The sequence below is a fragment of the Rhipicephalus microplus genome, chromosome 9, assembly GCF_043290135.1.
Source record: "Rhipicephalus microplus isolate Deutch F79 chromosome 9, USDA_Rmic, whole genome shotgun sequence".
Classification (NCBI taxonomy): Eukaryota; Metazoa; Arthropoda; class Arachnida; order Ixodida; family Ixodidae; genus Rhipicephalus; species Rhipicephalus microplus.
The window spans coordinates 95406889-95423219 of NC_134708.1; the positions used below are offsets into that span (position 1 = coordinate 95406889).

General features: G+C 46.0%; 1 protein-coding gene across 5 annotated transcripts in view; it reads right to left on the minus strand.

The window, feature by feature from the left end:
• Nucleotides 1–16331, minus strand: part of LOC142772023 (uncharacterized) — a 107902-nt gene that overhangs the window by 33715 nt on the left and 57856 nt on the right. For 4 of the 5 annotated variants that reach the window (XR_012886252.1, XR_012886250.1, XR_012886249.1 and 1 more), the window contains 2 exons: nucleotides 4853–4989; nucleotides 4714–4781 (listed from right to left, as the gene is read on the minus strand). Coding sequence is in view for 1 of the 5 variants with exons in the window: in XM_075874095.1 (XP_075730210.1) it covers nucleotides 4714–4781; nucleotides 4853–4989 (205 nt within the window). In the remaining 4 variants the exon portion in view is untranslated. Of the gene's footprint in view, nucleotides 1–4697; nucleotides 4782–4852; nucleotides 4990–16331 lie in introns of all 5 variants that reach the window. The other variant, XR_012886251.1, reaches the window with a different exon arrangement.

Consider the following 16331-nt stretch of genomic DNA (forward strand, 5'->3'; position numbering starts at 1 on the left):
ACGGTGGCAGTTACGCAACGACGGTCAAGTGCAGTAGTAGCGACGTTACCTCCGAGATATTAGTCACGATCGACGACGTCGAGGCCGTTGCGCTAATAGACACTGGGGCAGACTATCCCCTTGTCAGTAATGCTCTCGCAAAGAAGCTTAAGAAGGTGATGACGGAGTGGACCGGACCTCAGATATGTACCGCTGGAGGGCACTTAGTCCCGTGGGGTTATGCACCGCAAGGATAGGAATAAGAGGATTTGTGTAGTCGGCAGCTTTATTGTGCTTCCTGAGTGCTCCCGGGAACTTATTATAGGCATGGACTTTTTGCAAACAAACAATGCAGTCATTGACTTGCAAGAGTCCCAGGTTTAGTTTTCTACGGAGAATGCCATCGCCTTCTGTCATGCGGAGAAACCAATCGTTCTACCTCTCCGCATTGTGGACGAAGATGTAACCGTGCCGCCACGTTCCAGTGTGACCGTTCTTGTGAGGAGTGAAGTTCTTCGTGACTGTGACGAATTAACTGACGGAAACATCGGACTGCTACTAGAAAAAGGACTATGCGTGGCAAGAGGCCTGGTGAGCCTTCGTGATGGATGTGCGTATGTCCTATTAACTAACTTTCGAAATGAGCTGCAGCATGTTGCGAAGGGAACATCCGTAGCATCGCTGCATGAGTACGTGCAAGTCTCAGATGTTTGCACTCTTGATAAAGCTTCAGAGACAGTAGATAACGTACTCCAGTCAGTAGACATTGACAGAGAGCTCTCGTCATCTCAGAAGCAACAGATTGCTGACATCATCAGAGAGTTCGCCGAGTGCTTCTCCACCTCGTCGAAAGTCGGACGTACTCCCGTCGCAAAGCACCATATCGTGGTCGAAGAACACGTGAGACCTGTGCATCAGCGCCCATACTGAGTAGCGCCAAAAGAAAGGGAAGCCATCAAGAACCAAGTGCAGGAAATGCTCAACAATGATGTAATTCAGCCATCCAACAGTCCGTGGGCATCACCGGTAGTGCTAGTCAAAAAGAAGGACAACACTCTGCGGTTTTGCGTTGACTACAGAAAGCTGAACCAAGTCACAAAGCGTGATGTTTACCCACTTCCACGGATCGATGATGCCTTGGATAAGTTACGCAATGCTCACTTCTTTTTATCATTGGACTTAAACAGTGGATATTGGCAGATCGAGGTGGACGAACGAGATCACGAGAAGACGGCATTTGTGACCCCAGAAGGACTACACGAGTTCAAAGTGCTCCCTTTCGGTTTGTGCTCTGCTCCCGCTACCTTCCAGAGGATGATGGACACTGTGCTCTCCGGACTCAAGTGGCAATCGTGTCTCGTCTACCTCGACGATGTAGTGGTTTTTTCTTCTACCTTCGAGCAGCACATCCACCGACTGAGAATGGTACTGGATGCCATTCGCGTGGCAGCACTGACCATCAAACCGCAAAAGTGTCACTTTGGATTTCGTCAACTTCGGTTCCTCGGGCACATAGTTAGTGCGGAAGGCGTCCGCCCAGACCCGGAAAAGACTGCAGCAGTTGAAAATTTTCCGAAACCGCAAGACAAAAAGGCCGTCAGACGATTCCTGGGACTATGTGCCTACTACAGACGCTTTGTTGAAAACTTTGCTAAGGTCGCTGAGTCTTTGACACGGCTAACGAAAGAAAGTGTACCATTCTCTTGGCGGGAGGAACAAGAAGCGGCTTTCTCAGAGTTGCGACGCCGTTTGCAGTCTCCTCCAATACTTGCCCATTTTGACGAAGAGGCCGATACAGACATACATACCGACGCGAGTAACGTTGGCCTCGGTGCCATCCTCGTTCAGTGGCAGAATGGAGAAGAAAGGGTCATTGCATACGCGAGCCGCACTCTATCGAATGCTGAGTCTAATTACTCAGCGACAGAGCAAGAGTGTCTCGCAGTTATATGGGCCATCAGCAAGTTTCGCCCATACCTCTACGGCAGACCATTTCGAGCAATCAGTGATCATCATTCATTGTGTTGGCTGGCAAACATCAAGGACCCTTCAGGAAGACTTGCTAGATGGAGCCTGCGTCTGCAGGAACACGGCATCACTGTGGTCTACAAGTCCGGTCTCAAGCACAATGACGCGGATTGCCTGTCTCGCGCACCTGTTGAGTCTCCATCATCTGACCAAGAACAAGAGATCCCATTTCTTGCAGTTCTGAATGTGTCGGAGATGGCTCGTCTTCAGCGAGAGGACCCGGAACTACGCCCGCTTATCCAATACTTGGAGGGTCACCAAATTGAGGTACCACGAGTTTTCGTCCGTGGTTTGACATCCTATGTCCTCCGGAACGACGTCCTATACAAGCGCAACTTCGTAAACACCGGTGAGACGTTTCTGCTTCTTGTACCATCATCACTGCGAGCAGAAATCTTTGAAGCGTGTCATGACGACCCATCGGCTGGCCATATGGGTAGTAGCCGCACTTTGGCCAGAATTCGCCGGAAGTGTTATTGGCCGAAATTAAGGGATTCGGTGCACCAATATGTTAAGTCATGCCGCGATTGCCAGAGACGTAAAATATCACCATCGAAACCAGCGGGTCTGTTGCAACCAATAGAGCCACCAAAAGGGCCATTTCCGCAAGTGGGAATGGATTTGCTTGGTTCATTTCCTCTCTCTTCATCGGGAAAGCGCTGGATTGTGGTAGCAACAGACTACATGACTCGATATGCTGAGACCTCACCTCTCGCGAAAGGAACGGCGAACGAAGTAGCCCAGTTTTTCGTCATTCAGATTGTACTACGACATGGCGCACCAGAGGTTGTCATTACAGACAAAGGAACAGCATTTACTGCCCGTTTGATGCAGTCTGTTATGAAGCTCACCCACACCGATCATAGAAGGACTACAGCATACCATCCGCAAACAAACGGATTAACTGAAAGGCTCAATATAACTCTCGCCGACATGATCTCGATGTATGTGGACGTTGAGCACCAGACATGGGACAGTATTTTGCCTTATGCAACATTTGCGTATAATACCGAAGTACAAGAAACTACACACTTCACGCCATTTCAACTTGTTTATGGTCGGACGGTCACAACGACCTTAGACGCGATGTTACCTGTCAACGATTCGAATGAGAGTGACCCACACATCAGCGACTACATAGAAAGGGCAGAAGAGGCACGGCAATTGGCAAGACATCGTATCATTTTGCAACAAGGCTCCGATGCAAGTCGCTATAATCTGAAGCGGAGAGACGTACAGTACAACCCCGGAGACAAAGTGTGGGTGTGGACGCCTATACGCGCACCTGGCCTATCGGAAAAACTGATGCGGCGCTATTTCGGCCCTTACAAAGTACTTCGCCAGTTAGGCACGCTAAACTACGAAGTAATTCCTGAAGGGCAAGTGTGCTCAACCCGACGCAGGAATCGCCCAGAAGTCGTACATGTAGTACGAATGAAACCGTACTACGAAAGGCACTGAACGAGACAACTGATAAATGTGCTCAAACATCAGATAAATACTCCTTTACAAAACTGTTCGACGTCAGCGTACGCATCGGGACGATGCGTTTCAGGAGGGGGACTAATGCCGCATGTTGTTAGGCACCTACCGAAGTCTTGCCCCGCTTCCTGCTCTTATGAATTCTGCCACACCAACTGACAAGCCAAACGCGCCAAGCTAAACGCGCCATGCAACGCTGGCTGCACGTGTCACCACATCACGCGCTGGACAAGGAACGCTGGCGGTTTTTCGAGGAGCAGCTCGAGGCGAGATGCTAGAGAAGTTGACAAGGTTTTTTTTGACGAGTGAGCTCAAAACCTTTGTGTATTTAGTTGACGGGCACAAGTTCGCCATTAATAAATAGCTGTTTTAGCTTCCGGCACTGTATTTGTTCGTTACAATATCTAAAACGAACGGCTTGACCAAGACAAGCCTTACTCATCACACCTTTCCCGTAGGCCTATTTGTATGGCTCTCTGCTCCAGTCAAGTACTCCGGTCTCTCCTAAAAGATTGCTCTCAAGTCCATTGGTTGGTACCGCATCGTTTCATGAACATCGCTGGTCAACTATGTCATCGAACCAAAAACATCTCTCGAGGACAGACTGCCATGGTCGGAAAATAGTCCACATCAGTTGCTTACAATCATACTATGATCCCCTTGTGCTTGCTGCGCCTTGAGTCGTCAGGATGGCTTCTCTTCACCACAGTGGCAATTTAGCGGGGAAAAAGACGGTATTAGTAAGAGCAGATAGAAGATGACTACGGACAAAGATCCGAAAGGGCACAAGACAGTGACTGACCCCACTGAAGTAACAGAGCTGTTTTAGACCATTAACCCCCTTATAGTACAAATATTTAGACATAGCGTGGGCTCTCATGGTCATCGTGAATTCGGAGCTGTGAATTTTTAATGGTTATCAATTGTGTCCCAAAAAACCATGCTGTCGGAGCGGTCAACACATCCACAAATCAACAGCAATGAAGAAATGACAATAACAAATGACTCCGTTCACGGGCTTGGCTAATGTGACCACTGGTCATTACTGGTCATGTTTCATTGGGTCGTGGCAGCATAAGCGGAGCATGGCACCCAATCTTTAATTCGCGTGGCTGTGGTTACACAGTCAATGTTGTCTAATACTGTCACCGCCCTCTATACACTCCAGCGTAACATTGTGTTTCTAAAGAGTATATGGTAGAACTAACAGGTATTTGGACGTACATGGGGATTGCACCGTCATCCGGTCGTCATATGAGCGAAAAAACTGTCCTTGAAGATCAACCTCGCACCTGTAGGTTAACCAAACAATGAATCATTCTTTAGAAACAACACAAAGCGCTAGCACAAAAAAAAACATTACCTTTTCTCGCCCCACAGGAACTTCCGCTGGTAAATAATTTCCGATGTAGATATATATTTCATTTTATTCACCTCACATGTGACAGTTCTTGTAGAGGTGCTTGCGTACGTCCATATTCCTTCTGTAGTATTCAGAAACTGAAGGAATAAGAATGCCAGTATGCAAATTATCGATATCTACCTTGCATAGCTTACAGTGACGCACACTTGTTACGATATGTTACATAAATGCAACAAGTACACGCTTCTGTCCTTCAAGTCAGGGGCGCACTTCTTAAAAGCTTTTGTTAAACTTGTTGGGATAGCTTGCCGTTAACGTATTCAGATTCATTAAATGCCATATTCATGCTTCGAAATGTGGTTGTGTGAACGTGAAGGGCGGGGGAGAGGTCTGTCACAAGCATTAGTAAATCTGTAGTGTCACCTTGTAGTCTCTTTCCAGCTGCCAAGCTTCCTCGTGTTTTTTTTTCAATATAGCGTCACGAGGCATAGTTGCACCGCACAGCTGAAATTTGCTTCCTTGTACTACGATCTCTCTTCACTTTGTGCTCGGCTGCTCGGTTTGCGTTGCTTAAAATGAGATCATTAAAACACTCCTTCTTGAGCCCAGCCTGCTTCGTACATTTTCATGCATTGAATCGGCATCAGTGACGTGGTTTTAAGCAGGCTAATAAAACATCAATGCAGAAGGGATAGTAAATGATAGTACCCAATGTGCCCAGTAGAGTTATTTGACACAAATATAAATTACCAATGTTTGTTTTTTTTTTGTTGCAAAGCGTCTTATGGTCGAACTCAGTCAGGTGTGCGGCGTGACTACCTTCAGTGCGAATGCGCGCTCCTTCCCCTTTCTCCTCGACAGCCCTCCCCTGTTGTATCCACTAAGCATCTCTCTCGACGGCATTTGCAGCCCCATTACGCGTGGGCGCCCCTCCCCCTCTCTCTGCTTACGTACACTCTCCCTCTCTCGCGTTGCAGCACGCAGCATCCACTTGCGAGTTTCTTGATAGAAACAAATTCGGCGAACCCCACGTACCTTGGCATTGACTTTGGGCGAAGCATGCGAAGAGTAGGTGAACCGGTTGTAATTTTTAATGTAGCGACACTTCATGAAAAGAGGCTAAATATTTGTGTATATGCTGCACGCCCAGATATAAGTTGAGGAGTTGCAGATGCTAATAATTAGTTCTTAGCACTTGCGCTACAATACCAGCAGGCGCATTAGTATTATCAACATCAAAAGCGGTAAGCTTAGATGCAGCGTTGTGCCTGCAAGGATGGTATCCCAGGACAATGCTACATAATTAAACCTCAGCGCATGGCTCCTGACTACAATTGACGTTAACACCACGTGACGGCTGTGTCATATATGAGTACATATGTAGGCTTTCTTAAATTTATATAGCTAGCACTGCAACGATGACAGAGTCTATTTGAAAAGCACTTTCGAGACCTGGCGTGGGTCTGTGAGAGAATGAATAATTGTCACACTATTTGCTTCGGTTCGATTATTGCTTGGACCCTGACATTTAGATTTTGCATTCGTTGGGGCAATCCTGCCATGACCGGCTTTTTTCAACGCTTGCGCGTTAAAATTACTCATTTATGTTGCCGTCGTTTTTCAGTAGATACTAAGTGTGAATCGCTTTTGGCACATAACTACCAGCAGTAACACATACCCACCAGCTGGTATGTGCCTGGTGGAAAGTGTTTAACGGCGAACGCCGCGATACTGTGAATCACTCACGTCTTGACCAGTACTTCGTATTCGTCGAACCATCTTACCCTTTATAAATATATTTGGTTCACACGAAGTTATCGGGGTGGTCCCGATAGTGCCTGCTGAAACGTAAGCGGCTAGACTCATAGATAGATAGATAGATAGATAGATAGATAGATAGATAGATAGATAGATAGATAGATAGATAGATAGATAGATAGATAGATAGATAGATAGATAGATAGATAGATAGATAGATAGATAGATAGATAGATAGATAGATAGATAGATAGATAGATAGATAGATAGATAGATAGATAGATAGATAGATAGATAGATAGATAGATAGATAGATAGATAGATAGATAGATAGATAGATTTAAAAAGTGCTTCCAGTACGCAAAAAAAATGTTTTGCATTTTAAAGCTGAGTGCTCGTGCTGCACATTCCATCACCGGCCACCACCTATATATGTAAGCACTGAAGCTTGACCTCCGAGGATGCTCCGGTGGAAGATTTCTTGTGTGTGTTGTTAAACAATAACAATTAGCAGCGTGCACGTTAACTAGAAGCGAACTGCCAGTCTCTCTGTCGAAACGGAGTCTCCTGTGTCTCATTGCTCGTTAGCCGCCATTTGCATGATTAAGTAGGAAACGCATTTAAAGTAAAAAACGCTGATAAGAAAACGCATTTGACTTACAAATGACAACGCCGTGATAAGCGCCAGCATGAACGCCACCACCAGGGTAAGCCTCATACCCCCGTCACGCGTTGCAACTTAAGTGCACTTTGAGCAAGTGTACTTACGCTCACGATCTGTCCTTTTGGCACTTTGTTGCTACACGAAAAAGCGAAGTGTAATTTCTAAATCATGGCAGTGGCAATTGACGTATTTGTAATAGAACGTATATTTGTTATTTTCGCGCTTTTCTCATCATCGGACCACGTTGTCTTCGTTGAAGTAGCACCTGTGGCGCACGCCATCTTGTATTACTCGAGAACAACTCACCTACACATGTGCAAGAGTGCTTGGCGACGGACGCGACGGACGCAGCCGAAAGAACGCGACGGACGCAGCCATTGCACAGCATGTGCTGCCACATCCTCCTAGCGGACGTGGATGCAAACGGCCTGACGGTGAGAGTAGCTAGGTTTTTTTGTTGTATTACTATGACTTCTTTCAATACATATCAGTATTCCTTATAATAAAAACAATTTTTTAAAATAAAACAAGTGTGGCTTTAGGCAACAGCATATTTCTGTTCAAGCCACTGGTACCGAGGCTACACACTTCGTCGCAGCTGTCGTAGCAAAGTGAGGTTGGCGAACACACTTGCCGGAAAGTGTACTTTGTAGTGAGTGACAATAAACTTTGCCCTGTGACAGCACGCAAATCATACTCACTTCGAAGTGTACTCGCTCAAAGTGCGCTTTTGTTGCCACGTCTGACAGGGGTATTAGCACCCGCTGCTTCACCAACACACACGGTTTCCTTTGACGGGAGTTGGTGTAATCTTTAGTTCGTGATAAGTGCATTGACTGCTGGCTCAAATGTGACAGTTCTAGAGAGCAGGATCGTTTAATATATTCACTATGCTTCACGAGTCCACACGAGCTCCATGTCTACTTCCCTCGTTAGAACCTCTAGAAAAATACTTTGTTCCCCGCAGTGGGCTCGTGGCCCTGAAAACTTCGGACAATTCATGAAGAGCAAACAGCAGTGCCGCGATTTTGAATCCATGTTTGCGACAAATATCTAGCAAAATGAATTTGTTTTTATTTTCTGAAGACTCTCGTTACAAAAAAATCACTGACAGATGACAAGAATATCACCTTTCAAGGGAAGATCACCTAGATAATTGCGCTAATCGCTTCGCAACAAGGAGCCTTTTAAAGCAGCCAAATTTATGGGGTGGTTGTACATGGACAGATTTATCAATAGCTTCTGTTGAACCAAGGCGGAGAAATACGGCGTTCAGCTAACTTACGATATAGCATTTTCAAATTGCAGTAGGGTTCACAGGCGGGCTAGTTGGTACAAATTCATAATGGAATAATTGAAATATTCCACAAAATGGCGCGTTTTCTTTTCTAATCAAATAACTAGGTTGCGAGAGGCAGGCTTTCCGTCCACTGTCCTCATTTTCGCCGCTCAGAAGGTACTGCGCATGAAGAAAGGGAAGGGATGCCCCTTAAAGGAGGCAGATAAACGACGTAAGTTTGCGGTAGTCCCATATGTGCACGAATTTTCGCATAAGACAAAAAAATTGCAAAAAATTCAACCTAGACGTTGTGTTTTCCGCACGTGGAAAACTGCAGCAAATGTGTTTAGAATTTAATTACAAAGCAGAATGAAAGCAGGTCTTGTGAAGAAAGGTTGTGGTGTCAAGCATGTCAATTCCTTCACCAAATGTCGATCTAATGTCGTTTATTGTATCCCGCTGTCTTGCGGCAGGTTATACATATGGCAGACTCGGCGCTGCTTGAATAATCGCCTGCTAGAACACTACAACGCGCTGAAATCAGCCCTGGGTTTACATTTATCCGCCCATTGCAAAAAGTGTGGCTGCGTACCTGATTTTTCGCGCACGTCAATTCTGCACAGCTATCATAAAACGAAAACTAGACAGATTGCGGAAGCCTTTTTTATTAAAAAGAATATTGATAGTTGTGTTAGTTCACAGTCTATATGACTGTTAGATTGTCAAATATCGTTTCTGGATGACACCATATCAAGGTGGAACCTTCTCCCCAGTTATTTCCCTTTCTCATCTTTCTGGTATATAACTTCTTCTCTGAATAAACTGAGTTTCACTCTGCGCTTGTTTGTCTCTTCTCTTGTGTCCCGTTGGTTTGCGCTTCTTATTATTCTATTATGAGCATTTTAAAAGCCCGGCCGCTAACCATCATTGGTCGCATCTGCTGAAGAATTTTTACGTTTGTCTAAGCTTCTTTTCTGTAAGTTACTATATGTTACAGCTGCGTAAGCATACTGCTTTCTTGGCTATACTGAGAAAAACGTGAGTCGGTCTTTCACCTGTGGAATAAAACTGCAAGGCTCTGCCTTAATGTCACAAAGCCTATACACACCGCGACAGCACCGATAATTACCTAAGCAATGACTTGCGTCCACTGCGATGTTGTGTAGGGAAATCCTCGCAATATATATAAAGGTGCCGACTACAAGGGCGAATGAAGTAGCAAGAGATTAGTGAGCGCATTCACAACCACGCCGATGTAATTGTAATGTAAGGATTTAGAAAATTATTTTGTCCTCGTCGGAATGAAATTAGCTCAAGCCGGCTTCGCCTATGTTTTTTAAACAAACGCAGCATGCACTCTGCGCGCGTACGTCGTGGCTCGACTGTGTGCACTCACGGTCGCGACTGTAGCGCCTCTTTTCTCCATGAAGTTGCTTTTACGTCTTAAGGAGCATATAGTTACGTGGTGCGCGATAACAATATGCATGCCCTAATTTTGAGAGCTGGTGCGCATGACAGCATCAGACTTTGCGTTTGCGTAGAGTAAAGGGATCTAGTCTATATCTCGTATTGCACTTTGAAGGCTATTCAGTGAGGCAGCAGTGCATAACAGTTTTTGCTAGAAAGCCTACATGACCGCTTGGCGCTCATGTAGGCTTTAAAGGTGTGATTTAATTTGTAAAATCTAGGTAGAGCGCAAAAGTTGTTCTTGAATCTGTCACCATACTTCAATTTCTAGTTTACACTAGTATTTATTTACACGTTTTGGCCTGTTGCCAGTCATTTTGACCAGCGAATGTTTCACATGCGACACTTATGCCCGTCGCAACCTAAGATTCATCGCAACATTTTGTGCTGTAGCTAAACTTGAATTTCTCTGCCACCACTTATTTGAAAGGCCTTTTTGAGCTTTGCGTTTTGTGCGTTTCCTACAAAGAAGTTAGGACTGTCTAAAATATTTCACAGGTAGCGGTTCATGCTGCAGCAGATATCATTGCTAGCTCTATACGCAGACAAAACCCGACGAAAAACTTCTGGAAGCGGGAAGACCCTTGAGGTAGAATATTGTTGCAATTACATTTTCTGCGCGATTCTACGCAGCCATATTTTCCCCTGTATAATTATATACATCTTTGCTGCAAAAACTGGCGCCTCATTATGAAGCACCAAACAGTCCGATAAAGGTGTAGTGAGATTTTACAAGCATTTATTTCAAAGGAAGCAAGGAACCGAACAGAAAGAAACGGATTCGATGTTCACCGCTACAAAAGAAAAGGTTTGTTACTGTACACTTCGTAGAGACATGACGGAGCTTTCAAAATGAAGAGAGAGAGAAGAGAGAGCACCCCCACACAAAGTAATGTGCTTCGCAGTGATCAAAACATCATCAAACTGTATTCTTCGCCGATGCAAGGATTATGATTTTAAGAAGATTGGCAACACTTTCGTCAACTTTACTCGTGATGGCCTCTCAGTACGACATTACGGAATGGTTTCCGCCTTTATGGGTTCGATATCTATGCAAGGGAGCGCGAGCGCAAGTGATTTCTTTTGAGCGTTGCTTATAAGGCGAGGTAGTCGCTGAAGATGTGCTGTTGTGTATCTTTGCTACCTCAGCCGTCGCAAAAAGGGTTGTGAGTCATTTCATAACGAAAGAACAGTTTGTTCGTGAAAGCCAACTTTAGTCATAAATGGCAAAGCAGACTGGTGTGGCGACCTCTCTGAACAAACCTGCACCACCTCCGTCTCGTCACTGGTTAGCCCGGCGTGACACGGCCACTTGCTGCAACACGTTTATGACAGGGGACAGCACCACCGCAGCTTTGACGGAAGCTTTCGTCAGTACTGATAGCTATAAAACCTAAGATACCAAGCTCGGCTATCATAGCTCTTTACCTCTGACGCGTGTGGCGTCAGTATGCTTGACCTCATGCTTTTTTTATAAGTGCTATAAACAGTTACGTTCTCCTGCTGGGATCTATTCTTCGTCGATCCGGCGTCCCACACTGAAATCACTTCGGCGTAGCCATGTAGGTGTCTGTAAACTCAGAATGTTCGGGCTATGTTGTGTTGATTACGCAGTCTACTGATCTATTCCAAGTGTTTAAAGTGATTTCTGAAGTGGGCACTAAATTTTGCCAGTGGTGTTGGTTTGTGATAGCAGTAATAAATGCGATGCATTTTTAGCGAACTTCGGTGACATTGAGCGTATCTATCTATCTATCTATCTATCTATCTATCTATCTATCTATCTATCTATCTATCTATCTATCAGGCCGCTCATGACTTTTAGCTGTCCTGGCCGTTTCGATGATGGTATCAATACGAAACTTGGTATGACATAACATGGCTGTGTGAGGAATAAATTTGACTAGACATGAAACCAAAATCATTGCATGTATGTCATGAATTCCACGATTTTCATTTCATGGTCCTGCAGCTCTTGCGGTGGTTTCATTCACATGGGATATTGCGAAACTAGTATGTATATGACTTGATTGCATGGCAAACACAAGCGACAGACTCAAACATGAAAATCATTATATGCGTTTAATGTAACAACATGACTACATGCTGCGCTCATAATGAGCTCGCAGACGTTTCGCGAGCGTCACATGTACCAAATTTGGTATTATGGCACGTGAATGGATAACGAAGGTATGAGACTGGTGCAAAATTCATAACCCTTTGATGCCTGTGATGTAACAACATGACTACATGCCACGCTCATGATGCGCTGGTGGCTGTTTCGCTAGCTTCACATATTTCGAACTCGGTGTTACGCGACGCGAATGGCTGACATAGGTCAATGACACATTGAAACATGATAATCACTACATGTGTGTCATGTAACAACATGACTACATACCACAGTCATGATGCGATTGCGGCTGTTTTGCTGGCTTCACATATGCTAAACTTGCTATTACGTGACGCCAATGATTGACGAAGGTATGTGACTGGTTTAAACATAATAATCATGAGATGCGTGTCATGTGAGAACATCACTACATACCACAATCAAGGTGCTAATACATTTAGACAAGACGTGGTGCACGTGCTCACCGGCGTTGCCACGCCACGCGCTGGTTCTGCCATATACTCGCAGACGCGCGCCGCACGGCGTTGCTTTGACGCATGCGCGTTTCATTGCATGCGGTGTCCATCCGTCACGAAAAAAATGGAGGCGCAGTATTGTCTGGGTAACGCATCGGCATAGAGTAATGTTAGTTTATTGCATCAGCACGAAATGCAGCATATCGCATTTCGCACCGGTTGCCGTCGGCGGATGCTGGTCGCGCTTGGCGTCAGACTAAAGAGTGCTCGCGTGCACATGTTGCTAACGTGGCGTCGCTGTGCAAAGCATGGGTGTGCGTCAGAGAGAGAGAGAGAGAATAAAATGAGGGAAAGGCAGGGAGGTTAATCAGAAAATGGAGCATCCAGTTTGCTACCCTGCACTAGGGGAAGGGGGAATGAGGAAGAAAGATGGGAAAGAAAGCGAAGAGGAAAATAGCCGCGCGCAAAAAAGGGTAGGGGGGGGCTGGGGTGCTACAGTCTAAACAATGGGCCCCTGCCACGCAAAAAGTTCAGTAAGGCCTTCACTGATTTTCTGTAAGTGCACAAATTATGTCGCCTTTCAAGCAATGATTGCTCAGACAAAGGTCTGTCGTCAAGGCGAGCTAACGCAGCAGCTAGTTGCCGTCTTTGCACGCTGTAACGAGGGCAGTGACAGAGAACGTGCTCTATAGTTTCATCGCTGCCGCAATGACCGCAAGCAGCACTGTCTTCCATGCCGATTCGGAAGGCGGAAGCTTTGGTGAAGGCGACACCAAGCCATAGTCGGCAAAGCACCGTTGTCTCGAGTCGAGAGAGTCCAGATGGAGGCCGGAGTCGACGAGACGCGTCCAGTCTATGCAGTCGCGTGTGCCGTAAGCACTCGGCGTTCCACAAGGATTTTAATTTGCATTAGCGATTTTTCGAATGGTCATTGCAGCATCAGTCCTTGAAAATGGTATAGATTCTTTCTCACCATCTTCGTGTGCTGATCGGGCAGCTGCATCGGCATGTTCGTTGCCCAATATGCCGCAGTGACTTGGAAGCCACTGAAACGTGATTCTGTGTCCTTCGTCGAAGAGGTGGTGAAGCAGCTCTCTAATTTCCAGCACTAGTTGTTCATGAGGTCCCCGGCGTAAGGCGAATATCAAACACTGTAGTGCTGCCTTAGAGTCCGTGAACACGCCCCATTTCTTGGCTTCTTGGTGTTTATTGACTTGAATTGCGCTACTTAGAGCAGAGTTCCGCAACTGTCGATGATGTCTGCTGGGATAAACGAAACTTCACCGTTGTCGCTGTTGCAGGAAAGATCACTAACCCTGCAGACCCATCCACTTTAGTTGAAGCGTCAGTATATAGATGAGTATGCTCACTGTATCTCTCATATAACAAGAGAAGAGAAAGCTGCTTTAGCGCTGGAGACGAGAGCCGGGCTTTTGACCCTATGCCTGGAACCGTGAGTTCAACATGTGCATTGGTCATACTCCATGGGCGAGTTGAAATCCTTGATGTAGTTGTATATCCTGTAGGAATGCGTGTGCGGTATGACAAGACTGTCTGGCAAAATGAGGCATGAGGTCGGGCTTCTGGCAGTGAAGCTAGATGATGGGCAGGGGCGCGATTAAGATGGATCACGTGTGCTCTGAGCACTTCCTTCATGATATACGTCTTTAGCGGGTAGTCATTAGCAATCTCGATTGTCTCAGCTGTTGATGAACATCGCGGTAGCCCCAGACAAACTCGCAGAGCCATAGCCTGGACGCTTTCGAGAGTCCGAATGCTGGTTCTACAGGTATCGGTCAACACAGGCAAACTGTAGCGCAAATAGCCAAGAAAAAGCGTCTTGTACAATTGCATCATTGCATGTACTGAAGTCCCCCAGGTTTTTCCTCCAAGATACTTGAATAAGTTAGCAATTTCTGTCAGCCTCTACTTCAAGTGGGCCAGATGTGGGCCCCATTAGAGGTCTCTATCAATGAATACGCCTAGAAATCGGTGCGTCCTGACATATGGTATGACTTGGCCGTCGATAGATATAGCGTATGGTTTCATTGGCTTTAGACTAAAAGCAATCAATGCGCATTTCTCTGGCGAGATTTTCAGACCCTGGTCCTTGAGGTACACTGTTACCAACGTCAGAGCTTTCTGAAGTCTTGCACGTACCTGAGGTCTTGTCACGCCAGATGCCCAGACGCAGATGTTGTCAGTGCACACGGATAACTTGACCACACTTGGTAGTCACTCTACAAGACCAATCAGAACGAGGTGGAAGAGGGTTCGACTCAAGACGCCACCTTGCGGAACTCCACAATGCGTTGAGTGTTGGGAGGTTGGACCATCTGCAGTGTTCACAAATAGGGTCCGCCCTTGTAAATAACTGCGTGTCCAACAATATAGTTGCCCACCTAGGCCCACTGACTCAATGGCTTCGAGTATGGTGTCATGTAGGTCGTTGTCGTAAGCTCCTTTTACGTCAATAAACATGGCAGCAGATAGTCGTTTACATGCCTTTTGTTGCTGGACATATGTGACGAGATCTATAACATTGTCGATCGAACATCAGTGACGGCGAAAACCAGCCATGGCGTTCGGATATATCTTATAGTATTCCAGGTACCATTCAAGCCTGGCCAAGATCATTCTCTTCATTACCTTTCCTACACAACTTGAAAGCGCGATTGGTCGGTAAGAGGCAATGTCCGGGGGAGATTTGCCAGGCTTAAGAATTGGTACCAAGCGGCTAATCTTCCAATCTTGCGGAACGACGCCAGCTTGCCAGGGATTGTTGAAGATGTTAAGGAATGCTTCTCGTGCCCGTTTACCAAGGTTGCACAGCATTCTGTATGAAATGTCATCCGGGCCAGTTGACGACGGCTTATTACATAAGACGAGCGCCGCATCGAGCTCCTGTGATGTAAACGGTATATCCATGCGCGGGTCCCATGAGTGAGGGATATGATTCACTGTATGTAGGCTTGTGTACGTTGTCTGGCCCCCGGTCATAGTGCAGAAATCTTCTGCTACCTCAATTTCGTGCCGGCGATGAAAAAGTGCAAGGGCTTTGAAGAGAAAGTGCTGCTCTGGAACAGAACGTAGGCCTCGCACAATTCTCCATATCTGAGACAGTGCTTTATGAGGATCTAGCGACGCACAAAATTTCCTTCATCGTTGGGTGTCTAATTTGTCGAGGCGACGTTGTAGCTTCTTTTGGATGCACCGGGCTGTTCGTAGATCGTCTGTGGAATTGGTGCGACGGTATCGTCTTTCGGCACGACAACTGATCGCACGAAGTCGCTCCAGCTTGGGGTCAAATTCAGCGTACTTCGAAGAGCATAATATTGTGCGCATAGCCGCATGTGCAGTTTCCTTAATAGCTTGCTGAAGACCATTGGACAGGCCTTCTTCACAAGCATCCTCAAGTTCAGTTTTGAACACACTCCAATCTATTCTTTGTGTTGTGGTGGTAAAGGAGTACGTGTTCGAAATACCTTCAATCTTCAGGTAAGTGGGGATGTCGTCGCTTCGGTGTGTTTACATGTCCAAAAACCACTTTACCCGTGTAGCAAATTGGCGTGAAACAAAGGAAAAATCAAGAGAGCTGCTATATGTAGTGCCTCGCAAAAACGTAGGACTGGCTTCATTCAGAAGGACGAGACAATGGCTGGAAACCTATGATGCTAGACGTCGTCATGTTGAATTAAGCCTTGAGCTTCCCCAGATGGGAT